The sequence below is a fragment of the Crassostrea angulata genome, chromosome 6 (genome assembly GCF_025612915.1).
Source record: "Crassostrea angulata isolate pt1a10 chromosome 6, ASM2561291v2, whole genome shotgun sequence".
In the NCBI taxonomy this organism is placed as follows: Eukaryota; Metazoa; Mollusca; class Bivalvia; order Ostreida; family Ostreidae; genus Magallana; species Magallana angulata.
The window spans coordinates 29438677-29465558 of record NC_069116.1 but is presented as its reverse complement, the minus strand read 5'-3'; the positions used below and the strand labels follow the sequence as shown (position 1 = coordinate 29465558).

The following is a 26882-nucleotide window of genomic DNA, read 5'->3' as shown; positions in this document are numbered from 1 at the left end:
TTTGAACATGAACAGTGTACAAAAATAAAGTTGATGCACGAAGATAAAGCTAACATTAACTTTATTAATGATTAAGCCCCCCCCCCCCCCCCCCCCCCCCCCCCAATTTTTAAAAGACTTAAGTATTTCGAAGTTTGATGTGTTTTATAGTTGATATTCAATTCTTAACGTCCCTGGTATTACTGTTTGCTATAATACACAAATGCACTTTCACTTTCTGATGCATGTTGCAAACGTACCGCTCATCGACGTGCAGTCATTTTTACCGGAATTTGTTTATCCACTTCAACGTTTCAAGGTTTATATTTCGTGGAGTAGTTCCTAAATGATTTTTAGATCAACATTATTTTGAGATGCGTACGTTGTTGTGTTTGTCCTTAAAAAGGACAAACACACAGTGCTTTCCTTTGAAAATATGTGGAAGACAACTTTCTCTAAGGTATTGTGAAAAATACCTACTTCTTTTTATTATCAACTGAAATGAACAAGAATGAAAATTTTAATGACACATTATTTCTTACAGCAAACAACCGATGAACAACTTCTTCATCGATAAACATAAAACAACATCATATTAATCTCAATGAAATTCGTTGAGACCGAAAATTTTTGACGGATGTCTCTTCTGAAGAGACATATGTCAAAAATTTTCAGTCCTAAGAGACGTACGTAAAAAATGTTCACTCTCGACAAATCTCGCTGGGGCGATTCTAAATCCAGAGTTATAATATTTTGTAGGTGTCAAGCTGTTGGACCTGCTATCGATGAAAAAGAAGACACAGAAACCTATGATATTGGACAGGTTGTTGATGAAATTATTTAGAATCTGATAAATTCCTTTTTTTGTCCTTGGGGGCCAAGGGAAATGAGGGGAGCAAGGCGATTTGCACTTTAGTACTTTCTATCCCTTGTTTGTTTTTCATGATCATGCTATTATATCATTCATTACAGACATTCATCAACAAGACATTTGGATACAGGGGTGTAATTTTTGGTCAGAATCCAGCCACTCTTCATATAACAGAACCCCCAGAGCAGAACCTAGAAAGTTTGTACGTATATCATTAACATATAATTTGTTGATGTTGAACATATTTTAATTTTTACGATAAACAATATTTGGAGAAAATTTGTGTCTGAACAGGTTGATTAAAAGTTGAGTGCACACCTTTTTGAAAGCATAATTTTTTGTGAATGGACAAGAATTTGTAGAAATTACTTTCTTAAAAAAACACTTAATGGAATCAAACATAGAGAATTACATGTACCGTATTTTCCCGACGACTCGTCGATGCGGACGACTTGTCGAATTGCCCATTTTTAGCCAAAAGTTTAACAAAATCCTACGATTCGTCTATCTCAGACCATACGTCGACCTTATCACTTCAAAATGGCCTATAAAACTGCAGTAACATTATCAGTGTATGATGCCACGATGTCACCGATATTGCTACCAATTATTATTAATGCTTAACATTTAAACAATTACGCTTTATACTTATGCATCAAATTTTCAAATACCGGCAACTTCTACAAAGTCGCTTGCATTTTAAACAATTCCCGATATCGCGTGTTATGCAAAACTAAACTTACTTTGTCAGAAATATTTTATTCCCAAGCATTAAAATAAGTATCCATTCTGACTATCGCCAGTGTATTCGCCATTACGTAACCAGCCACCTGTTGACTCGGCGCGTGGTCAATGTTTGTTTAACAATTTCCAGTGTCATAAGCATGCACCTGTCTCGTGTCGGACTTCAAAGGGGGGTCTCAAGTGCAGAAAGCTTAGCAATTACTATGATTTGATGAAACTTGTTTACTTTGTATCCAGTAATGCAGTTACACGCTATTGTTTTACATAGACACTGTTAGAAATAGATCGATCATTTGTACGACTTGATAATGACTATATACGACATACATACGTTTCCTATAAAAATTATCTAACAATAATCAAAGAATTGGACAATAATTAATCAATGAACTATAATCACTCGTATAACGGTATTCTTTATATACACAGGGAGTGAAATTGCCGTAAAGACCTCAGCCTTAGGGCAAGATTATTAACACAACCGGTGTCAGCCTATTGTATAAACAGTAGTATTGATAATTGCCGATTATTATTTTAAGATTGAATTTGACCATTAAATATTTCTGATTTATACTTTCCACTAACAACTCTTTACAAATAAATAATTAAATTTAAAAAAACATCCCCCGGACCTACTGCAATATTTTCTTCCATTCAAACTTGGTTTCAATTTTACTGCGCAATGTTATCTTCCTACTAGTGATACATAGAACCATGTGACGATGTGTTTATAAAAACGGAACGGTAAAACTTTTAATTGATTAAAGACAATGTAACATTTTTTAATAACTGTTGTTATTATTATGTATTTAAGCATTGACAGATGAGTGAAAATGATAATTATAAAAGATGAACAGTGAATTCAACAACGTAATTTTCAATCACACAGCCAACTCAAGATGATTAAATCCAAGATTTTTAATGCTATTTTTAAAAAATTTCTGACATCTAGCCTACGACAAGTCGAACAAGACGATAAGTCGGGTGCTCTGCTTCAGAGGAAAAAAATACCGACTAATCGTCGGAAAAATACGGTACATGTATGTATAAATGAATGAAAAAAAAAAATACCCATATATTTTTTACTGTATTTAACACCGTTGACTTATGACATTTCAAGAACTATGGAAGCCAGGAATCAAAACATATTTTACATTTTGACAATTTATTGTTGTTTTAAACTGTTGTGCTTGAATTTTGCAACCTAACTGCAGGACTTTGGAATCAAACCATGATAAATGTATTTTAGAAAAACAAATGGGTTCTTTGGAGGCAGAAAGAAAGAGAAGAAACATAAATATTACCATGTTTTATGTGATGAAAGAGACGTTCGTCGTAACGATGTTAGTGTAAGTATCTCTCCTCATCATCCTACATAATCATCTTATACTGGTAATGAGTTATTTAGGACTTTATTAGGTGGTTTCCTTTATTCCTTGATATCTAGCAAGACTAACAAGCTTAAATCAAGTTTTATGTTTTAACACATCTCTAAATTGAATTAACAGATACAACGGGTTTATGCTGCAAGTGATGTGACCAACAAAATGAGTAAATTTTTAGTCCATGTAAGAGGTATGTATGGTTATTAGAGTACTTTTTAATATAAAAAGAATTGACATACAATGTAATTAAGATCAATTAGATCAAAGAAATTTCAGAAATTTTGTTATACTGTATGTATTGATTTATACATGGCAGCGTGGAAAATTTAGTCATGTTTTCATCCGGCCCTTCCATGCATAAATTGATGATACTGGTACATGCATGTACAATTCCAGGTGTTGATCTTGTTCCACATGAAGATGTACTTCCTTATCAAAGCACAGAAAATCCCATCATAGAAAACAAGCTGTTTGCTAAATGGCAGACAAACACTGCTGCCTTTATTGGTAAGTAGCTGCATGCATTTTATGCAGCTCTAAGTAAAAAAAATTGCTTATACTTTTTGACTTTTAGTAGAATTGAGGTGCAGGTAGAAAGTGGAAACACTGTTGGTGTTTTGCATACAAATTCCTTAATCTTTCCATTTCAGAGGAAATAAGTACTTTATCATTTATGAGGATAACCAGTGTCTTTCAAGAAACAACTGAGAACGTTAGAGTGACTGTGATGCCATTTTATTTGAAGAAGTCGGATTATGTAAGTGGTTTTTTTCTTTCATTTGATAACATTTTCTTTCTCATTGAATCACTTGTAATTCCCCTATATGTTGTTCAGTCAAATTTTATAAGATGCTGTGAATAACTTATTTCAGCTGAGCAAGCATGAAATATCAGGTATATGGATCAATAATCACAAATATTTGATAAATATAAATGAACTGAATATTTTTTGGGGGGTGGGGGGTGGGGGTATAATAAATTGTTTCTTGATTGTTTTGACCTGTTTTGTAACACAAAATATAATTTTCATTATTTTTATTATACAGATACCAGGATATTTCAGTTTTAACAGCCGGCGACCAGAAAAGGCAGGACTCACAGTAAGTCTTGATATTCAGTACAAATTTGTAGCAGTTTCTAGTTTTATGAAATAAATAAACTAAATACATACCGTTTCAAAATGATAATAATAAATGATTGCCTCGCATGATAAAATACATTTATAACCAAAGAATAATAACATTGTTTCAATGAGTTGGTGTATAAATGAGTATAAACTCAGTTTATCAGTGAACAATCCTAGTGTATAAATTAATGGTGTCAATTTATTAATTTATAGACAGACACAGGAGGCAAACATTATGTAAGTATTCTACACATTAACTGTTTACTTTTTTGTGTCTGTAATTATATATTTATCTTTGAATGTTACAAGTTAATTTCATTGTTTAACACATGCATTTTGAAAGCTTTCTATGTTTTTGGTCAAAATAAATTTCGTACACAGTTTCTCGGGCATAATGATATCAAGACGAATGCTTCTTGTAAAGGGAAATAACTAAATTTTTATTTTAAATTAAGTTGAGAGTTTCTCCTCTTTTCAAATATTGCAATAAATTTCAAGTTCCTAACTGCAGCATTATATTTTGACCTGAGAAACTTACGATTTATTACCAGGTTTATTTCACCTCTCAATGAATTTTTCTCTTATTTTACTTCAGTGGCGATATGTCATAAGAGTTGATAACTTAAGAGATGATGTCATTCAAATCCGGAACCGTAAATGGACAACTTTAAGTATTCCCAACTCGCAGAGATGTTCCCCTCTCTCACAAGGAGTGGTTGGGATGGTAAGACTTTAATATTATTTATTTTTAAGTATTATTACATATGTACGATACTATAAACAAATGATAAAAGACAGCTTCCTGAGAAGCCAAAGAAAGTTAAACTAGTGTATCAATGTATGTATAACTACACACATACTTTTGAAATTGAATTTAAAAGAAAGTACTGCACAATTTTTTGGCTTAATGCTTTGTTGAATTTGACTTTTTAATGTTTCAAAAATGAAAGTATCTTTCTTTCACATTAGACTAGTTCTTTATCTCAATGCATAGGAAATCTTTTTGATTTTTCTTTTTAAACTTCACAAAATTAAAGACATTTGAAGTGCTGAATAGTTTATAAGTATCTGTACCCAATTCATTTCAGTTAAATCTTTCTTTCTTAAATATACAAGCCCTTGGGGTGTGTTTTGATTGAGTTTGTATTTTCTCCTGATTTCAGCAACCTAAGATTAATCCTGGCAGGACCTTCCAGTATTGGAGCAATGTAGAGCTGGACGCTCCCAGTGGGGCAATGTGGTGAGAACTAGTTTGTCAATGACAGTAGGAAATTATCTTGTTAAGTGTGTAGAAATTGGCCAAAGTAGCTCAGTTGTAGAACTCCTGATTAGAAATGCAAGAGTCCCAGGTTTGATTCCCGGCATCAAAATCATAAAGCAATTTAAGAGTTAAGTCAAAATTTCAGTTACCGGTAGTCATAAAATGAATATTTATCATAATATAATGGTTAAATTTGTTATTATATAACAACATTATATCAATACAAAATTAATTGCATTTCAATTTTACCAATGTGTGTCCAATCGAGACGCTAGACAGTGAACAATTTTTGGCTCCAGTCTGATTGCTTTATGATCCTGGAGCATGCAAATAATATCATCGTATATATGTTTTTTTCTCATTTTCCTTCTAAAGATGTTATCTTTGATGATACGTGTATATTGCATAGTTTTTAATAGTACACGTGGAATTTTTATGTGTGAAACCAAAGTTATATCTTAGAAGGAATTTTAAATGATTTTTTACTTTGTTATTGAATTCAACTCATGGTCCATCCCATTTATACCATGAATTCACTTTATTGCCTAAATCCATTATCACTTGAAAATTACTGGAAGACAGTTCCTCTAAATCGTTGTGGGATAAGGTGATACTTAGTTGAATTTAATCGTGAATTATTGCATATTTATCTGCGGTATGACTATAAATGCAAATGAACTATTGTCTGGTGACTAAGTTATTTGAAAAAAAATATATCTGCAAAATATCCACCATATATATGGTAATATTGCATTTAAGCTTTAGAGTTGTAGCTTCATCGTAAAAATTGTCTAAAAGTTTATTTGCAAGTCTACAGCTTTCATTTCATGTTCTCTTCATTTCCTGTATTGAACGAATAAATTTTAATTTAAATGGTGATAAATACCCCCGTCTTTCTGTATCAGGGCCACATACGGTGTAGAAAAGGAAGATGGCGGAATGTTCACCGTAAAAGTTCCACGAGTGATGCTGGAATCCAGGAAAGATAAGGACGATTTCCCTAATATATCACCGCCAGTCGGAATGGTGTGAACCGAACGTGTATAGTTTTCAAAACAGTTTCCTTATTGTATATCCTAGTATTTTTTGCGTACTAGACAATATAAATCAAACTGCATTTTTGATGCAGGTATTTATTTCAATTGCCATAGTCTGGCGTCTGTATTTCTGATATTTTGTTAATCCAAATGAATTAATTCGATGAAGTGGCCTGGTTACCACAAACAATAGAGAAAAAAATGAGTTACAAAGTGTTTTTTAACATACATGTAGATTTGTAAAGATGAAAATGATGCAATAAAATAATTTTAATAGTTTCAAAAGGTTTTTCTATTATTTTTGGTACTATAGCGAGGGGCTATATATTTTCTTGTTACAAACAATCTCACTTATTATGAGATTTTGAAAATGTTGTAGATAATATAATCAACTACACTTGTGGATTCTTTGGTTTGTTACAAAGTAAATGTACATGTAATTGATTTATCGGCCTTTGTGAAAAATGATCGTTGGTTAATATACATACATGTACTTGTAGTATTCTACAAAAGGATTACATTAAGCTTTCCCGGTATTTTTAATTTCTTTTTATGCCGTTATACATTGTTTTGTAGCCAATGCTCAAAATTGAGATTTTTTTCTAAACAATACAATGTCGTCGTTGACCAACCTTAATGCTTGAGAAAGCAGAACTTTTTTTTCATATCACATTTAATATATTTTCTCTAATTAAATTGGCATTATTTTGCACCCATTCAAGAAGAATGGCAAATTAGGTCACTACTATGGTTCGCTCCCTTGGTTTGTTTCTATCACATTGGTTTTTCACAATACCAACAAATATATAGAAATATTCCCATTTTATATGGGAGAATGCAATGAAGAAGTTCTTTATTAATTCTACAGCAGTCAACTACAAGGGTATTTTTATTCATCTGGACGTAAACGGCATCTATATTAACCTTATGATCAACTGATTAAACGTGAAACGAATCAATCATTTGTACAAAAATGAGGGGGGGGGGGGAGCTCTCTTTGCAAAAATAAATATTGAGGAAAACACCGCTTCTGGTAAGTTGAGATAATTGGATCGCATCAGTCATGATCAGACTGAGTCACAAAAAATTGACAGAAATTGATATAACGAGGAAAATGGCGCTATTCACAAATACTGCAACATCTCATGTTTTTGTCATTAAAATGTATATCTTGTCTTAATATGTATATAGTTGCGCTCTTTGGGGGTCTTCAATCGTGTTAATGTACATGTATGGATAAACATAAACGTATTTGAATTTAGACGAGAAATTTTGTAGGATGACGTATTTATTTTTTTCCGTCAATAGTTATGACATGTAATTTTGTTAAATATGTATCTCTATAGAGATAAATACTTTGCATGGACTCGTCGGAGAAGGAAAGTTGAACTTACGGAAGGGACTCAACAAATATTGGGGGGGGGGGGTGTCAAGATGGGAGGCCCAATAGGTTTAATTCTGACACATGTAACTATATTGATTGTAGTGATGCGTATTTCCTCTGAGTCAAAAGTTCATGATAATTATTTAGCACTAGTATTAGAAGTATATATTTATTGACATCAAGGCTTTCAGAATGCCTCTGTTCTTCCTTGATCCTTTAAGATAGAGAGATAGGTGGAGAAGTAGAAATAAGGAGTGAGAGAGTGAATCAATGCAACGCATCTTAATTAAAATATACACATACATTTTAATGAGTCGTTAGTTTTTGGCACAAATGATTAATCACAATTCATACCTTCAGATACAATACGATGCGACATTGTAATTTGTTAAATATGAAATTAAATGCATTCAAGTCAAATCGACAACACATAAAAATAAAAATGATAACAAAGAGTCGGTAAAAAGAACATTCATTGTTAATTTGATTCCTAATATTGATGCTTTCATCACACATTAATCAAACTGTGCTTGCTTAATAATCTTTCTTCGAAGATTCGTTCCTTTCAGTGGTCGCTTGATTGACTGGGAAGTGAGGGACAGAGCCATTCGCACCTGGGTTAACCAGGGCTTTTCTTTAAAGCTGTTGGCGATAGTCAGTGATTTAATGGCCCGGTCTCTAGATGTGGACCCCTGATGTTTAGTGACCAGGTCCATAACTGGGTTAACTACATCCTCCTCCCGTCTTCCGTTGTGGTAGAAGAAAGGCCTCGTCTGGTTCTCATGACTTATCATGGGTAGAGGCACCGCCCCCTCGGCTGCCTTGGCTTGCGAGATCAGTGCAGCGGATGTGATGCGCCTGCGCTTCCGGTTCTTCTTGTCGCTTTTAAAAGTTTTATTCGTTTCTGTTGGCGAGGGAGGAGACTCATCCATCGATGTTTTCGTTTTCTCCAAGGAATTTAAATTCGGTAAAGACGTGTGCATTTTGGGGGTTTGGAAAAACCTCTGTTTCGAGTCTTTAGTCCTTTCTTTGTGATCACTAGACGATTCTTTATCGGAGTCGTCCGCGGCGTTTTCGCTCACCTTCCTATTGCGGGATATAACTATTGGTGGTAATTTTGTCACCTGTTTCAAACGATCTTCAGTTGGAAGCCTTGATATGGGATCCTCTTCTTCTATTGTCTCTTCGTGTTCATGCAGATCCGACTTAAGCTTCCGCAATCCTTTACTAGAGAAAGCGGGCTTTGCGGCGTTTTTCCTCTGTTTGATATCTTCATCTGCAGCGTTTCCAGATTTCGCCGTATTTGTTGATTTCAAAGATGGAAGAGGTACCACATTGTCATTGACAGAGTCTTGGTTTGTGGTCTGAGTTCCTCCCCTTAAGAATTTCCCCATGGTTCCCGATGAGTCAATTGTATTTTCTGTTGTCATCGTTTCCTGTTTCAGTGCTGAAGCTTTCGGAACACGTGGTACAGCTTTAACTTCTTTTTCCGATGATTCGCTTTCACTGTGTTCTGGATGACCCATTAATCCTTTAGTAAAAGATGCAGTCAATTCTGATTTATCAAACACGTTCCCCCATTTAGTATTCCTCCTGAGCTTTAGACTCTTGAAATTTTCCAAAGCTCCCATATTTCTGAAGTAGACTTCCGGGTCCTCTTTCTTTAGTCCGTATACTTCATAGAACGTTTCCAGGGCTTTCTTTTTGTCTTTATCCTTTGTATCTGCTCGGGGTTTTCCTGTCATGGGACTCTTTGTAAAGCCGTCGACAACAGGTTCCCCATGACTCACAAGCGGACCCCCGGAAAACTTCATTTTCTTCAGCGATGATTTCGCGGGACCAAATTTTGAGTAAGCTCTATCTTTTGCGCCTTCGCACCATAAACGTATGGTTCGTAGAGTCTGCACAGTAACGGATCCTAGTTTTCCTATCGGAACCTTTGTCCACTGTCTGGTCAAGAGGAAAGATGCGCATGGTTTCTTGCTCCTTCGGAGTGCAATGTTAAGTGCACACAAGTCATTGCCATCTCTTGCCATCACAGAGGTAATGTCGTGGTTGACAATCAAACGGAGAACGTTTAGCTGACCCTGCTCTGTCGCTTCGTGAATCGGGGCCTTTTTGGTCTCAATGTGGGCTTGGCTTGTACACCAAAGCTTGTGAGGATGTACCCCAATAGGCTCATCAGCACGAACTCCCTGCTTGATCAGCACCCGAGCCAAATCAGCACAACCATAGTGAGCTGCGATAAACAGCGCGACTTTCTGTTGAAATCGACCGATCACTTCATCGGTAGAAATTTGAGCCAAAACTTGCGGGGTAAATCCCATAATGCACAAATTGATAAACTCGTTCCATCCATCCCAATTCTCTAATCGAATGGTGGCGCCACTATCAATTCCATAATCATAGAGCACGTGACCGTCGTACATTTCTCTTCCGTCCTCTGTAACGAGGCGAAAAATGGACACCGGTAGACCCGATCTGTTTCCTGCTGTCGTGCGCAGGTCCTCTACGGCCATGGAGAGCACGTTGAGGTGTTTGTCCACGATGTCGATCGTTTCTTGGTTGTAGGTCGTGTATATATACAGAGCGGGTAGGATTTCCTCCTTAAGAAGCACTTTTATGGTGGCCCCTGCAGGAATTCCCAAATCTGTGAAGCACCAACTCTCCTCCAAGTCGGAGCCACTGTAGTGGAGCACAAGCACTTTTGTATCCTTGCGGTTCATTTCGTCTATATAAATATTAAGTTTAGTCTGAAACATCTTTTTGACCTCCCCAACGGTCGACCCGATGGGGACGTCCAGGGACACCCGGTCCCCTTCGAATAATCCGAAAACTAACATTGTTGGCGGATCTTTGACTCTTTCTAACATAGTAAGGAAAAACGGATTTCTATTCGATCACACAAGACAACAACAAATCGACCGAGTAATGCAGAGCTCAAAAACGGATTGGGCCCCTCGATTAATTTGTAGTTTTGTTCAAATCCTCAGTTAATCCTTTGAAGTAGTACTTATAAGTTGCCGAAGAGCCTAATTGCTTGACCGCTGCAACTAGCCTCTGGACTATAAAACCCAGTGAGTACCTGTAATCAGAAAAACGAGATACCATTAGCAAGATAATCTAATATACATGTCCAATAATTCATTTCCTGTCCATGAAACTGTGAAGGGGAATAATTGCGCAAAGTATCGGGAATTCTCGAACATTGACATGCATTCTCTCTCTCTCTCTCTCTCTCTCTCTCTCTCTCTCTCTCTCTCTCTCTCTCTCTCTCTCTCTCTCTCTCTCTCTCTCTCTCTTCGGCTATTGATGTTTATAATTTTCGATATAAACATTCACGAATTCTAATTCACATGCGAATTATTGAATTTCATTGATATTACTAATTACATTGATTTTTTTAAGCTTGTATTAATGGCAGAATTGCGATACGCATTTTGACTTTCAATGCCCCCCCCCCCCTTTCCACAACCCATCTGAATAAACATTAAACCCAATATCATTGAAATGTACACAATATGTAATGTAAACAAGTAGATTATATGTTAGACTTCCTAACCAATATAATTCTTGTCTTTACTTATAGAGTTATGAATATATGATCCTTATAATATTTTTTCTTTTACATGTATATATAGTCACGCACTTTCGAAGAAAAAAAATATTGTGGCATCAAGTATATAATAAACCCATTTTTGTTCCCAAAGAATTTTTACAGACTCATTCCCCCGAAAGACTTGAGTGGCTCGAGTGGTTCATCGCAATAATGCGGGATTTAAAAACCCCGTATGTAGTTCAAAGTATATTGGCGACCGAGATCTGCTCAGTGGTGTTTACCAGAAGCGCGGAATCAAATATTTGCACATTACACCACAGTAATACGAAAATCTCATTAAAACTCAAAAGAGTGACGCCCTTTGGCTCCTCATTAGTTCTGCAGTACAACAGGTTATACACAGTTCCACAGAGCTGTGTATAGAAGCCCATGTTTGTTCTTCAAATTGCATAACTATCAGACACACTTGCGAATCAAAACCCTCTTATTTATAAGTGTATATTACTTTAAAAGAAGATAATTGTTAAGTTGAACTTAAGAAAACTCTTTGATATATTGAAGCATTTTATATTCGCCCATGTGTACGCCAATCGCTATTTGATTGTCCCCCCCCCCCCCCTCCCCCATTTTATTTAATTTGATATTTGAATTATTTTTTCATATCTTTTAATCTTATGGATGAAAATTAGCAGTTAAATAGAGGTGAAATATAGCCCTGTATATAAATTAAGGATATCAAAAGCAGAACTATAAAACCATATTTTTTTCTAAGATGAAAGACCGATGAAAAAATATTAAGAAAAACACCCAAAAAACCCTCCTTTCTAAAAACTGATATGTCATTTTTGGACATATTCTTTCCAGTTTATTTCATTTTGATATAAAGATATTTTGTCACAACTGATTTCTGCCATTTCTTTGTCTCTTGTCATAGCATACGACATCGTCAGCCTCAGAGAGTTGCGCTATCATGACAACAGACAAACATGGCCGTCAACCAGCTAAAATATTAATTCATATACTCACTAGTATTTGACATTCCGAGATCAAAAGTAGTATACATGTATTTTTATAAGTATAAGTAAAGGGCAACTTTAGTTGGTATAAATGACTCGGCGATATTTTGAAATCATGAATGGTGGAGATCTTACAATAAACTTGAGGAGAAAAAAATCTCAAAAATTTGAGCAAAAGGAGTGGTGTGTGTGCATAGTTGTTGCATGCTCGGATTCCGACTGTATCTGTTCGGTGTGTCATTTAATTTTTATTTTTACCATCGACTCATAGTTCATTAGTTGAAAGGAATGCCGATTTTTAAATCTGACATGCACGCTTTGAAAAGTGCCATGATATAAAAATCAAACTTTGCATGGTTACGCATTCATGAATTTTTCAATGCCGCCTTGATTTGTACAATTAAAAGATTGTTATCGCCTTGACCCTGAACCTTAACCTTTTGTCAAACACACTAATAGGCTTTGTTCAAATTTAAAAAGTTTTAATTCTTATGTTGCCAAAAGTATTCCCTTACGATTTTAGCTGACTTACCATTGACATATCACGCAGTATACATTTTCTAAATAAATGCAATTTGGTTCAAAGTTTATTCAAATCTCAATCATTTTTCTTTCATGATATTATTCTATATCAATGGTAAATTCATAAAGAGAAAATAATGATAATGAATAAATACATTTGCCGTCGAAAAAGCTTTTTTCAGTTTAAATATGTTTTTCCCTATTTACCTCAAGATTCAATTTCCCATCCGTAGAACAATTATGGGCATTTTTTAATATTCAAAACACCACCAAAAAAATATTTCAGGGATCACTAACTAATTGCAATAAAAGATCAACGGCAAAGACCGGGGTTGCGAATAAGTGGCTTCTTTCTTGCAGTAAGTATTTTCTTTTGTCACCATCCAAACGATGATAAAATACACAGAATTCTACTTCTATCTGCCCTTGCGACATCCATGCATGAACCAAGTACCCTTTTAGAATATGCATGGCGTGAAAGCTTGCGGTCGATATGCCTTTAATAATGGAGTGCATATACAACGAAGTTAAATTAATTTAATGGAAAATTGATTAAAGTTTCTGAAAGATTGGGCGAAATATTTTTTTAACTGTTGAAATCTGGACCGAAAGTGCAAATGTGTGAGTTTATTTGTATCAAATGTTAAATTTATGTTTATGGATCCTCTCGAGATTTGTTTGTCTATCAACATAAGTTTTATAAACCCCGCTAGACGGGCCAATGTTGACAAAAGTAAAGGGCTGGCAAGTCAATATTTTATTTGTCACGGCATTCTATATTTAAATAATTGAAGTCTAACTTATGTGCCGTATATCACGATGAACAAACCTTAGTTAATGTATTGAATTAATTTCTCAATTTTAAAAATTCAAATATCGACACGAGGTTAATAAATTGTCCCTGTTAGTCCAAAACTGAGAATGGCACTGACACGAAATGATATCTAAATACATTTAAAGGATTAAATGTTATTCAATGCCAATTAACCATTCTTTTGAATAGTCGCTTGTCAACAGAGCTAAACTTTATTTGATTTCTTAGTTGATAAACATCATTTGATTTCTTTTGTTAAAATAGGATCGATTGAAATGTTGTATAAAATTGTATAATAATCCTTGTCTTTTTGCATTGGTGCTTTGTTTTTGGCTGTAAAGTTTAAACTAGCAGATAGCTAGGACAGTTAGGCAACTACGTACATGTAGTATTTGTTAACTTTGCTTAAAAAAGGGAAATAAACTATATAACCAGCGACTTTAATTCATTTGAGACAAAATTGATAACCTCCCAATTCATTACAAAGATTATATACACGAACAAGTTATCAATATGCAAAGACCCAAAAGAGCTGGCAGGGAAAATGCGATAACTTTTGTTAAAAGAGTGCGATTATTTAGTCACGGGTGCGAAACGTCAATTAAAACCGTTTAAAAGTTCATTAGCACCTTTCCAATTTCAAGGTAATTACTAACGGATAATCCCATATTGACAGCTCTTAACGGGATCAGCCGATGTAAATGACAAGATTAATTAGGTAAAAAAAAAATCAAAGGTCTCATTAGTTTTACCTGTCACCAAACACCATTTTAATCTTTATTTGTGGAAAAGAATGATTTCTTATTGTATTAGTTCACAATAATCATTATGCTGATAATAAGGATCATAAATAATTGTTGTTTAAAAAACGAGATCGAAGTTTAGAAATTTTGTTGAATTTTTTTTTTGTTGAATTTGAAATAGAAAAAAAAAATTGTACTCACTTAGACTATGTAAAGCCAGCGGCGTTTGCGGATTCGACGGGGCGAACCCCAACATGAATATTTTAAAAAGTCCATCATTTAAAAAAAAATATGTCAAAATAAATCCAAAATGTTTTATTCTATCCCATGGCGTTCTTCACGGCACGACACCAGATAGAGGAATGAACAATGGGCATCTAATTAAAACCTATTGGTAGTTGGTTGCTATGAGATGTACGATAGAATCTCCTACTAAATGAATGGAGGTGCTAGGCGAACAAGGACTGGGGATGAAACAATGCATTAAAAATCTCCCGATACCGTTCGGAGACAATGTTTCTATACCTCTGTCATGCAGACATTTAAATACATCAAGCTACAGTAATGTTCAATTTGCATCTTAAAGCCATCAAAGTGTATGCATGGGCAATATAGAGCAATATGCGAGAAGAACGGGTTCTGGGTTTTTTGGAATCTTCTTACAGCCCTTTCAAGAAAAAAACAGTCTTATTGTTCTCCGAATTATCGAACAATGTATCGAGGATTTGGAGATCTATCTGTTATTCTAATAAGTGTGAAAGATAATTCTTAATAAAAACATATACGGGATCTGTTATTGCGATTTGTCTTAACGGCAATAGAAAGATCTCAGAACATTTAACAGGACCAAAGATTTTTAGAGTAAATTAAAGATAAAAAAAACTAAAACTCTAACTGATTAGATATTTATTAACATTATGTAGATTATTACCACCCAACCCTACCTCAGACTTTTCATAAAATTGTTTTCCTGTTAAGTAAAGTGTTCATAAACGCACACAGAAGTACTAGAAAGTAGATTAACTTAAAGAGCTCGTAAGATCTTAATGTATATGTGCAAGTATATATAAATGTATTATCATATTCAATGAAATGAAATTCATGATTTTGAATAAAGAACATGAATAAATAATCTCAAAAGGGGAGAAAGGTTTGAAAACACCATAAAGAAACGAAATGTACAAATTGCAAATTAGTACTCTGGTCAAATGCAAATTTTAGCGACAATAACAACTTCCCCAGCAACCCTAGAAATACTGCGTATATAGGGTATCCATCTGGCTTAAACCCATACAAATTTACAAAAGTACAGTATAGATACTTTACCTTATTACATAATATTGAATTTCATAAAGAAGGACATAAGAAAGGTCATGAGTGTAAAATTACGAAAATATACCAACAAGTAAAAGAGAGACATAGAATATCTATTTAGTGGTGTACATGTATGATACCATTTACAAAGGAGAGTTTGGTCAAATAACTACCCCTTACCTTTTTCCCAACGACATTTGATAACCGGTGACTTGTTTTCATTACATGTAGCATTGTACAATATTATGTTACCCTTCTCAATGCATGCTATACATGTATCTATGCTTTTGTCACTACATATATACATGTACATGACCGTACGCTACAGTTTATATTATCAATATTTATATATTTCTATACCCTTTTTGATTTAAAGACTTAAAAATTGACATAAAAGTTGCACAGATACCATTGAAGTTTTTTGCATAAAAATCCGCTTACTAAACTTAAGATGTTTCCCATGATAAGAAGTTTTCAAACTTGATCGTTTGTTTACAACACTTCCTCGACAAAGGGGTCTGTAAGACAGTTGACTTGCAGAGAAGATAGTCAAATAAATCAATTCGGGAGAAATTATTTGTGTACAAAACTGATAACATCTCAACAAGCTGTAAAGACGACATTTCACCCCTTCAATTGGAAACTAGAGTTTAAAAGCTGAAACGTTTTTGAGAAAATAATCCTCTCACAACAGTGAGATTGAATCAATGTCTTCAACGGTTATCTTTTCATCTATGAAGTTGCCGCCGTAATTGGATTTTTTTTTTAAAAATCGGTTAGGAAAAATTAAAAAGCAATGGGATTGAAAAACGTCTTAAGAAACTAGATCTTTAAAGAGTATATACATTGATACTATTAAAGCCGCAAGTAAGGGATATGTTTTTTCAAGTCTATCATCTTATGTAGTGATCGTACATGTATAAAAAAACTGTAATTGAAATGGTATAAAGACACTAATATGTCACAGGTATACATGTATTTTAAATTAATTTGCGGTCAGTACACAAATGTTTTCCGATCAAAAAGAAGTTTAATTTGATGACATCATGAAATGACCTGTTTCAGAGATTACACTAAGCCCCCATAAGCCTTCATTAACATATCATAAAGCGCTATTATACATGTAAGACATTTGAAGACTTTAGACGTAAGATTTTTTTTTCGGGGGGGGGGGGGGGGGGGGCTGTAGATTTTGTTTTTTATTGCTGAAAATTCCAAGGCTATTAATCATTTAGAATTTTAGGGGGTTTCTCTGTAGTTATAACTGTATTTGGTGTAAGATTGAAGCTTAGTATTTTTTTTTTCAACATATGAAAAGGCATTTACATGTAGGATTTTGTCCGTCATACGTAGCTATTTGCAACCCCACCCCCCCCTCTCTCTCTCTCTCTCTCTCTCTCTCTCTCTCTCTCTCTCTCTCCTTATTAATCCTTATTAATGTCAACGTTCTTTTTTACTTAAAAAAATCCAAAGTTATTTTACTTGCATCAAGTTATTTTTTAAACGCGAACATGACCACAAATTAATTAGCATATATAAAAGAGAAACACAGATGACGACGATTTTACTATTATCATTCATTTTATCCAAACATCAGATTACCTAGAACATTAACAAGGCTCGATGGTCATGGCAATTTTTAGACTGCATTGATCTCCTTTTGAAGAAGAGCTCTACTAGTACATGTATATAAAATATAGGATAAAATTCAAATTTAAATGGTGAAAAACATGATTTTTTTTCTTTACCCAATAATAGTTTATAGCTGAACAAATCACATACTAAAAATTTAGATCTGATGGTTAATTTGTTGACAATCTAGCCTCTTTAATGAATACAGTGCATTAAGTTTACTGTACTTTATCTGCATTGAATGCAAAATCAGTAAAAGTCGTATAAATACAAACAGAAGGCGTTATTTACAAACTTACCAGAAAATGGTTTTAAATAAATATTCCAATCGAAATCCAAATAGTGACAAACACCAACAAAATCAGGTAACGATTGCAAATTCACCGACAGAGAATTAAAACTTCATTTAAGCCCCCTTCCGTAAGTTGAAATGAAAACAAGTGTTGGCTTTAAACCGGGTATATAAAGTAGTATATCACGAAGCAAATTAAACCCTTTAAATATATGTATCTCGATCCCGCATATTTCATCTGTGGCCTTTGAAGACCCGGGGTTATAATCTAGAAATCGAGATACTTACATCGAAAGAAAGTGGTCGGAAAGGGGTTGATGCTTTGAGGGAAAAGGGGGGGGGGGGTTATTTGCTTAGAACAGAAATGCAGAGGAAGATTGATTTGGTCGAGCGAGAGAAAAAAACCCACCCTAAAACAACACCGAGTTCGCCAACACCGCCATAACAGCGGCTGCGAAACATTACGAAAACATAGCATTCACCAATCTTTTAATGAATCCCTGGAATAAAAGCATGTAATTGCTTTAAGGTAATGCTTTCCTTAACCGCCACAAAGTTGTTATTGTCTAAAAAGCGTTGATAAAAGCCAGTCCGTGTATTCTATTTCAAACAGTGATCAATGGTATCAACAAATGAATACAGCGTTTCCGGCCTACAATTTATTACAAGGGTTTAGAGACCCAGATAAAGAAAATAGGGTTCATTAGAGATCTAAATGGTCTTTGACCAAAAGTGAACGTTTAATCTATCGCTCGATCTGAAAAAAAAAAATGAAAATAAACTGAAAATACAAAGTTGGCTTTTTTTCTTTTGAATCTCACGTAACTATGGATTAATTGATTCTTAGTGTAGCATTTCTATCGAGTAAAAAAAAAAAACAACAAAAATTGTGAAAAAAATCTTTTGTTGGTCGAATGTCAAATTATTCCAGAGCGTTTGTTGTTTTGAATAGATATTTCAATATATTCTGATTAAGTAGCGTATTTGCCCAAGCAAGTGTCTCGCCATCAATATTTAACGATCGCTGCATAGGCATTTAGCACTGATCATTCAAAAAACTGCGTGCTAATGATATCACCCTCCTTAATTATTCACCCACCACTTTCCTGGTGGGATTTAGAATGACTGGAGCCAAAAGCGGGCAAAGGATTACTGCACCGCAAGATTAACAACAAACAGGGAAAAAAAATTAAAAATTCAACAAGACTAGTATTAGATCGACTCTTTCCTACTGGAATATTTATAATTAATACCTGTATTTCAAATCCCTCAGGTAAGCGTCGATTTGTCTGATTGGTCAACTCTGCCAACATAGACATTTTCAATCAATATATTAAAAATTCAATAGAATCCCTTATTATGACACGTGCACATATATGACCATGGTACCCAAACTCAGTCATTAAAGCTAAATAACTTTGAATATATGAATTAATAAAGATTGATTGTACACGTAATTCCAGTTTTATTATACAGTAGTCCGTTCCAAAGTTATTGCTTCCGTCACTTTTTTTTATTATTTTTAATCAGATTGAACAAACCTGTCAATGAAGTATCAATAAAAGAGTAAAATACAAGATTTCTTCATCGATACATCTCCTGATTTTAGCCGGAGAATTTCACAGGAACGAAAACAAAAACCGTGTGGAGATTCAAACTGGGGAATGTTTACATCTTTAATCCACTGGGAAGTAGTCGGGACACCTCGCACAATTTTTCAACGTTATCATCCGGGGTATTTACATGTCTTTTTTTATGCAAAATCCACGTAGACTTTCTATTTTTGGTTGTGTATTGAGACCACAAGCTAAAGAAGGGCGTTTCAAAACAGATAATCGGAACTTCTAGTGAATTGATGTAGTTTGGGTTCAAAAGGTATTTATGATTATCGAGATATTACGCAAAAAATGGTGGAAGCAGAAACTTGGGACAGAGTATAGTGGCTTTAATTTAATGCTGATACCATGTCGATATTGAGTGAGCTTAATGAAACTCAATTAAATGGAATAAAATAAAAAAAAATGGAATAGATTTCAACAACAAAGACTAATTAGTTTGTATAAACAACACTTGGATTGCAATTGGAATGGTTACGCCAATAGATCATACAAGGTCTTCTATCATTTGCATTGACAGAATTTGTGCTGCGCCGTCAATCATCAGGCATTAATTACTAAATGCTGCTAGGAAGTAGTGAATTATGCACCCGCTATATCACCACCATTTAGCCAGTCTAACAAATTCTACATGTATTTTGACTGGTCTGTCGCTTCAAGATAAAAATTGTTGGACTGCTTCGTCATATATGAATGATATCTGCCCGATTTCGGTGAAACAAAAACAACCAGAGGGCAGTGCGGCACAAATAACAAAATACATGTATACAAAAATGTCATGTACTTGCATTCATAGTTAAGCCAGGGTATTTAACAAAACAGATATTGGCTAAGATTTTGATGACATCTGCTTTGTTAGACCTTCAGACAGAGAAATCTTGTCTCCGGATACGACATTGTGCAACATTTGTGTCCTCAATTCTAACAAATAATACGCGGCCCCCATACCCAGGCAATAAATACATACTATGTTTAGGTGTTTCAGTTTTGCAAGTTTTGTACAATTTTTCTATTTTAATGGTAAAGACCTCGTAAGTTGTCAGAACTTGTGTCCTAACCACATGTATAATTATGTATCTTATACATATACATGTATACAATAAAATATCTTCAAATCAAAATTCAGTTTTGAAAATAGAATATCCTCTCTAAATGCCATGCAGTTCTGTCCGTCCGACATGATTTGCCTGAAGCATTCTTTCTCAGTCCTCGACTCAGTCTGGCTCATACTTCATCCACACAGTGCCTTTGGGTTAAGGATGTACAGTGACCTTGTACAAAGTTTTATGTCAAAGGTCAAGGTCATAACAGACTCTTTAAAAATAAAAGGCATACCACCCCCTCGACTGTTTCAGTACCCCCCCCCCCCCCATCCCGACTCATTTTTTCCATCAGTTATCTCTTAGTACTAAAGCTACTAGTACATGTATGTGTTTTGACAATATCCCCCTTGCATGTACATGAACACAAGCCATTTTTTCCAGATTAAAGAAAAGGTAATGTACTGGTTCTGTTCGATAAACTGCTTGCATGCATTCGACGGTTCTCTTTGGAAATAAAAATAGAAGAAGTAGATTCTTGGAAACCATTCTAATTCCATTGAAATATTTTTCATGCTATGCAGAATTTCAATCACAAACTAGTAAAACGAACTATTTCAGTTTATCCTTTAGTATATGTAAGATGATGACATTTTGTGAGTTTGTGAGTTGGTTAGACATAATTTAAAGCTATTAATAAAGGGGCATGGTCACGATTTTTGTTAAAAGTTATTTTTTCGATTTTAATGTTTACAATGCTTCAGTAAGACATTTTTAATAGGTAACCAAAATTTGGGTGTCATTTGTTGGGTTATAAGCGAGTTACAGAGATTACAATTCTTCGCAATGTAAACAAAACTTTTGTTTACATTTTGAATGTTGAAGTGAAAACTCCAGATTAAGACCTCAAATGAGTGTGTTAATCGTCAGGAACTGTTAATTTATGCTTAAAATGAATAAGAAGATAGGCAAATCAGCTTGAAAAAGATTTTTACTGGTATATTGAACATATGTAAACAAAAACAGGGCACGAGCCTTTTTTACAATACGAAGAATTGCGAGCCCTGTGTCTTACTTAAAACTCATTGACTGACACCGAAATTTCATTTGATCATTAGAAATACATTCCTAAAGCATTGTAAATAATAAAAACAGAAAAATAAAATTTGACCAAAATCGTGACCATGTCCCTTTAAAGGCGGATATTTTTCATTCACACTGACGGAAGAGTTGTCGCTCCTGTTACCTCCTGAACATTTTAATAGCCAATTTTTTTTTATTACATGTACCTTACAAAGGTCGACTCAAAAGGCAATCATATTAGACTCATATTGTCAGATTCGCTCACCCGAACAAATACACATTTACTTCAATGCTAGGAAAGAATTTAAAACATTAAAAAAAAACAAGACCTATGTATATTTTGTTGATTTTATCATATATTTTGGCAGAACACGATAACATATTACAAACAGTATATTCTGTTGCTTATGATCCAGTTATTTCCCTTAGAATTTTGCTGGAAAAAATGCCTTACACGTAGTTCAAATTTAAAATACCTATTAACAATCATCATATATCAATTTTTTATCTCTAGTACCATTTTCAGATATTTTTACGGTTGATACTCTGTATTTTACAAAAGTATTCTTTTAAAAAATGCTATTATAACATTCATTATTGAAATATCATTAACTCGTAGACTAATTCAAGACTGCGAATTTTCATATGTCTGCGGTTTATTTATGTGTATACTTTAAACCAATGATCCGAATGTTTCTTGTTAATAAACAATCTATCCACAGGTGCTTGTCTCATACATTACGCATATTTGCTATAATAAACAACTTTATTAATTTATGTAATAATTTATTCAATGTTTTTGACAGTTTTTGGTAAGTCAGTGTATGTACGAATCAAGTGCACGTGCCGCTAACCTGTACGTCCCGACATCAAATCATATGGTTTTTTAAAATGGTGAATACCGTTTTTAATGTTTAAATTTCAACATATATTCCAGAATCAAAACCTCGATCCGGTCATTATTTCTTTATAGCGACAGTAAAAAGATAAAGGAGCGGATCGAGCATCTGCTTTTAATCTGATTGAGCTGCCATTTACAGTCATATCATCAACCAACAGGATTCTGTGTATTCCAGAATCAAAATCATTGCAATTCTTTCACTTAATGTAGAATTTTTATTATATGGTAAGAATAATATATCTGAACGTGAAAACAATAATGTTTTACATTGTCCAACAAAAGTTCTTTATCTAAAGTAAAATATTTTACGTTCACCTGTTGTACTGCATGTTAACTGCATGTACTATTGCTACATGTACACATATACATGTATATATCAAGTATGAGACCGGTGCGTGTGTGCTCACATGCATGTATATTCTTATATGGCCTAACCTACTCAACAGAGAAAAACAAAACAAAACAAACAAAAAACAAAAAAACCAATATTAATGTCAAGTAACATAATATTATTCGTATCGAATAGACATTTATTTTACACGAAGCTTATCAATTCTTGAAATACTAGTATCATACGTTAACGAAAGAATTATAGAAGCTGAAATAAGAAGTATTATAGAAATGGGAGTATTTGGTTTTTAATACAAGACATACATGTATGTCTAAAATAGAGTACAGTCTAGAAACATTCCATAAATTGTTGGGTCTTTATATGTTTTTTTCTATTCATTATTCCATCCATTTATACAGAATTATATATCTATTTTTGCATATATCTATGTATAATCCGTTTTTTAACAAGTGTTTCCATACTCCATTTCACATTTTCTTCTTAGTTTTCTTTCTTTTTATTTCTTCTCTCCATTCCATCTTTTTTCTTTCTCAATGTACATGTACATGTGTCATGTTCGTGTGCTTTGGCCGTTTATTCTCTTCTCCATTGTAAAATGACTAGAGCGAGATTAACATAAACCATTTGAACTGTTTCCCAGTCTTTGCTTTTAAAGTGTACATGTATATGATACCGATTACTGAATAAATATTATTCAAAATAATCAAAGAAGGCGACATTTTTACCTTTTTTTTTTCGAGGGGGGAGGTATAAATTTGTTACTTTTATGATAAGTAATGCTTTTATTACTAAATTTGTTAAGCAAATATTAGTGGGGAAGTCATGTACATGTAACTATCTTTACTAAAACATATATTATTTATCTTTACATGTACCAGGTAAATTATTCAAATTTCACTTGAATTTTCAGCTTATACACTGTATGTCCCCGATTTTGTGGAATGTGACAAAATTAAAGTTTAAGACAAAAACAATACCTTGATTATTTCTTGGACAATCGTATCAACGCAGCCTTTACCAGCACTGAAAGTTCAGTTCATGTCACACTACATTCGTGAATCCAGATTTATTATATTTTTTTTTTCGAGGGAGGTGGCTTCCGGGAAATTTTTGTTTGCCTTTTTTCTTCAACTTTCTATGTTAATTTAGCTTAACAAATGTTTTTATTCTAGTGAAAGTATTATAATGTTGAAAAATTTATATCTGAATTTTTGTTTACTGTTAATAACTTTGATGTTCCTTGGTCACAATGGAAATATATATTAGAAGTATAATTTGTCTTCTGGAATGAGATGTTTTCTTTCTGTTTTTTCTCACTATTTTTTATACAAATTAACAAAAATTGCATAGTTTTCTTTTTTTTTTCTTCTTTTTTTTATGTATCAGCTTAATAGCGTGTAAACTTACCTTAAATGTATTTTGTATATCTTGGTATGGGTGATGTGTGCAAGTCTGTATGGTCGGTCTGTGCAATGTATAATACACATATTTGTCTGTTTGTAGCGAAAGCACAGAAATAAAGCATTATAAAAAAAAAATTTTAAAAAACCCCGGCCCTTTCTATCCCCTCAAGATTTATTGTAGTGGAATCACGAGTTTGCGTGACGTCACAATCACGGTCACATGGTATCAACGTCACAATCAAAACGACGCAATTACTATCACTACAGTATACACAGAAAAGTTGGAAGGTAATGAAAAGGTTGGTCTGTAGTTAATACCATCGAATATTGCATGTATGTAATTAAACATCATATCTTAGATGTGGTTACAGAAGGTATCTCTTGTTTCAGATCACAGTAAAATGGAGTCACAGTCATATTGTGGAAATGGTTCAGTCACCAATATGGTAAATAAAATAACGTCTTATGCATGCATCTCTGACAAATCCTAAAGTTGCAACATATATATTAAACAATCCATTTTGTCTTGTCCTTTATTTGTCTAGAAAAGGGTTGCAACCATAGACGATCAGGAGATTCAAAGTTTAGACGAAAAGAGAGCTAAGGAAACCAGAAATGTAGAAATGAAACGTCGGATTAAGGATATACCTGCACTGGGAGAAAGGAGACTTCTAGCTCTAGAAAGGCATATCAAGCGAAAACGGAGGAGACGCCCGTATGTTAAAAAGACCAGGAATTTTAACAAAACGGAGCAGCAGCTTAGCGAAACCTTGGCGGCTCCCCATGGAAAAATGCCAGACGACCATGGGGCGTTTGATTTAAAGGATAAGGGGATACAAGTATGCGGAGGGGAAGGGATAAAAGGTTGTAGTCAGAATGAAATCGAAGGTACTAGGATGGAAGTTTCCGTGAAATATGGGGTGAAGCCAAATTGGTTGCAAACGCCAAATGAACTGAGTGAGAGTTTTGAGATTTCATCAACAAAGATGGATGCCGAAGAATATAAGCAACAGACAGTGCATTTTGATAAGTTGATTGAATACGTGCTCGACAAAGTCAAATCAGATATAGTTAATAAAGTTGAAGATGAATTCGAAAGCTTGATCGAAGTGAAACAGTTGAATGTTGAAGGGGAATGTCAAATTGAAAAGGATGAAAAGACCTGCATAGAGGTGAAAGGAGAGGAACTAAATGAAAATGTCACTCAAGTGAAAAAAGTAAACACCTCAAATTCTGAAGACGCTGGGCATGTAAATGAGGAAGACTTGAAGAAAGAAAAGGAAACATTTAAAGATGAAAAGTATTTTTGTGCACATCTGGAGAGGGCAGAGAACAACGAAAACAAAATCGTTGATATCGGGTAAAATATCTACGTTTTTCTGTTCCTACATAATATTGTATTTGTAAATCAGTAACTTTTTTATAGTTCTATTTTCTTGTTCAAGAATTAAATACATGGCATGGCAAGGCATGGAGTATGAAATACATGTATTTGTTTTGAATAATTATATCATGTAGACAACATTCACAACATTTGATATCCCATTTGATAGCATTAAATTTCTTCTCAGTGGTGTAAAAGCCGAACAGACTTTCAACACATTAAGTGCTAGAATAAAGGAATCGAAACCAGAAGACCCTGAATTGGAGGCCAGCAAAACCAGTCAGCTGATAAAACATGAGAAAGAAAACGATTTCGATGTAAGAAAGAAGGCAAAATGCGTTTCCTAATTATTTTACATCTTTTAAAAAATATAATGACCTGACAAAATACTGTGATGACCTATTCATCCATAATTTTGTTTAATCTGAAAGTGGGGAAGAATTTAAGTCGAAGAGATGTAATTTTTCCCCTGAAGTCTTCGAATGCAATGGTCTCAGTTGCGCTGAAATGGATAATTATGCATGTCCATTGGTGGAATAGTTTTCGGTCCAATTTTTCTGATGATGACTCCACTCAAATACGATTTATAACATGTCATTAAGTATCCCAGTAAAAGAATAACGTATCTCCTTCCAATTTATTTTTAGCTCGTCGTCGATGACCTTGAGGATTACAAGGATGATGAAGAGGATTATGATGATGATGGTTTCATGCCGAGAAAATTATTTTTCTTTAATATTTCTCAATTTAAGGTAATGTTTATGTAATACTTGTAATTTTTTTCATGGCATACATTTACAATAGAATCTATGAATTATGTTTGATTGAACTCTTCTATTATTCAAATTGATAGGCTGCCTTTGGCAATCGTATCCCTCAGTATTTTATGAACTCAGTTTTCAGCATACGTGCCTACACATTGAATACTAGCATGCATATGAATTCTATAAGATGCTGTTCATTCCTTTTAGAAAGAAGAACTATCCGCATAATGGACAGGAAGGATAAAAATTATCCGCAGAAAACAACATCCCATTTCATCAACTGGTTACTTTGTTTATCAATGCTACGAGTTTAATAAAAAATAAAAATAAAATGTATTCTTTAGATGTTGGGTATTTTATTTAAGAAGTGTTACACTTCTTTAGATTGCGATATTAAATCAATAACATGTCCAAGGGGGTATTAAGGCAAATAGCATAACAGATAAACTAGATAATCCGCGTCCTAATTACGTACATGTACTTAATATTATCAATGTTCAAATAAATTGAATTAAAGGAGTAAATAATTTTATTGCAGTAACAAAAGGCTTCTTGTAAACATCCATGAAAAAAATAATTTAGTCTTACTTTTTCTTTTCATACCGATATAATAATATTTACCTCTTTTTTTCATTTGCATCTTTTCTATAGCCTGAAATG

General features: G+C 33.9%; 3 protein-coding genes across 4 annotated transcripts; 2 read left to right on the top strand and 1 right to left on the bottom strand.

The window, feature by feature from the left end:
- Window positions 1-288: 288 nt before the first annotated feature.
- Window positions 289-6733, top strand: LOC128188593 (polymerase delta-interacting protein 2-like). Its single transcript, XM_052859738.1, has 12 exons — window positions 289-439; window positions 739-802; window positions 952-1052; window positions 2844-2943; window positions 3103-3169; window positions 3376-3486; window positions 3630-3736; window positions 4026-4079; window positions 4319-4342; window positions 4701-4829; window positions 5269-5345; window positions 6272-6733. The coding sequence occupies exons 1-12, from the start codon at window positions 354-356 to the stop codon at window positions 6396-6398; spliced, it is 1047 nt and encodes a 348-aa protein (XP_052715698.1). The 5' UTR covers window positions 289-353; the 3' UTR covers window positions 6399-6733.
- Window positions 6734-8073: 1340 nt separating this feature from the next.
- LOC128188591 (uncharacterized) lies at window positions 8074-17836 on the bottom strand. 2 transcript variants are annotated; one of them, XM_052859736.1, is made up of 2 exons: window positions 17687-17836; window positions 8074-10872 (listed from the first exon to the last, which is right to left on the bottom strand). In XM_052859736.1, exon 2 carries the CDS (start codon window positions 10658-10660, stop codon window positions 8303-8305), a length of 2358 nt encoding a protein of 785 aa, XP_052715696.1. In that variant the 5' UTR covers window positions 10661-10872; window positions 17687-17836; the 3' UTR covers window positions 8074-8302. The 2 variants fall into 2 exon arrangements, with proteins under 2 accessions (XP_052715696.1, XP_052715694.1); XM_052859734.1 differs by lacking the exon at window positions 17687-17836 and adding an exon at window positions 14643-14830.
- Window positions 17837-24475: 6639 nt separating this feature from the next.
- On the top strand, window positions 24476-26225 carry LOC128187440 (uncharacterized). Its single transcript, XM_052857883.1, has 4 exons — window positions 24476-24520; window positions 24620-25434; window positions 25646-25775; window positions 26106-26225. The coding sequence occupies exons 1-4, from the start codon at window positions 24476-24478 to the stop codon at window positions 26223-26225; spliced, it is 1110 nt and encodes a 369-aa protein (XP_052713843.1).
- The last annotated feature ends 657 nt before the right edge of the window (window positions 26226-26882 follow it).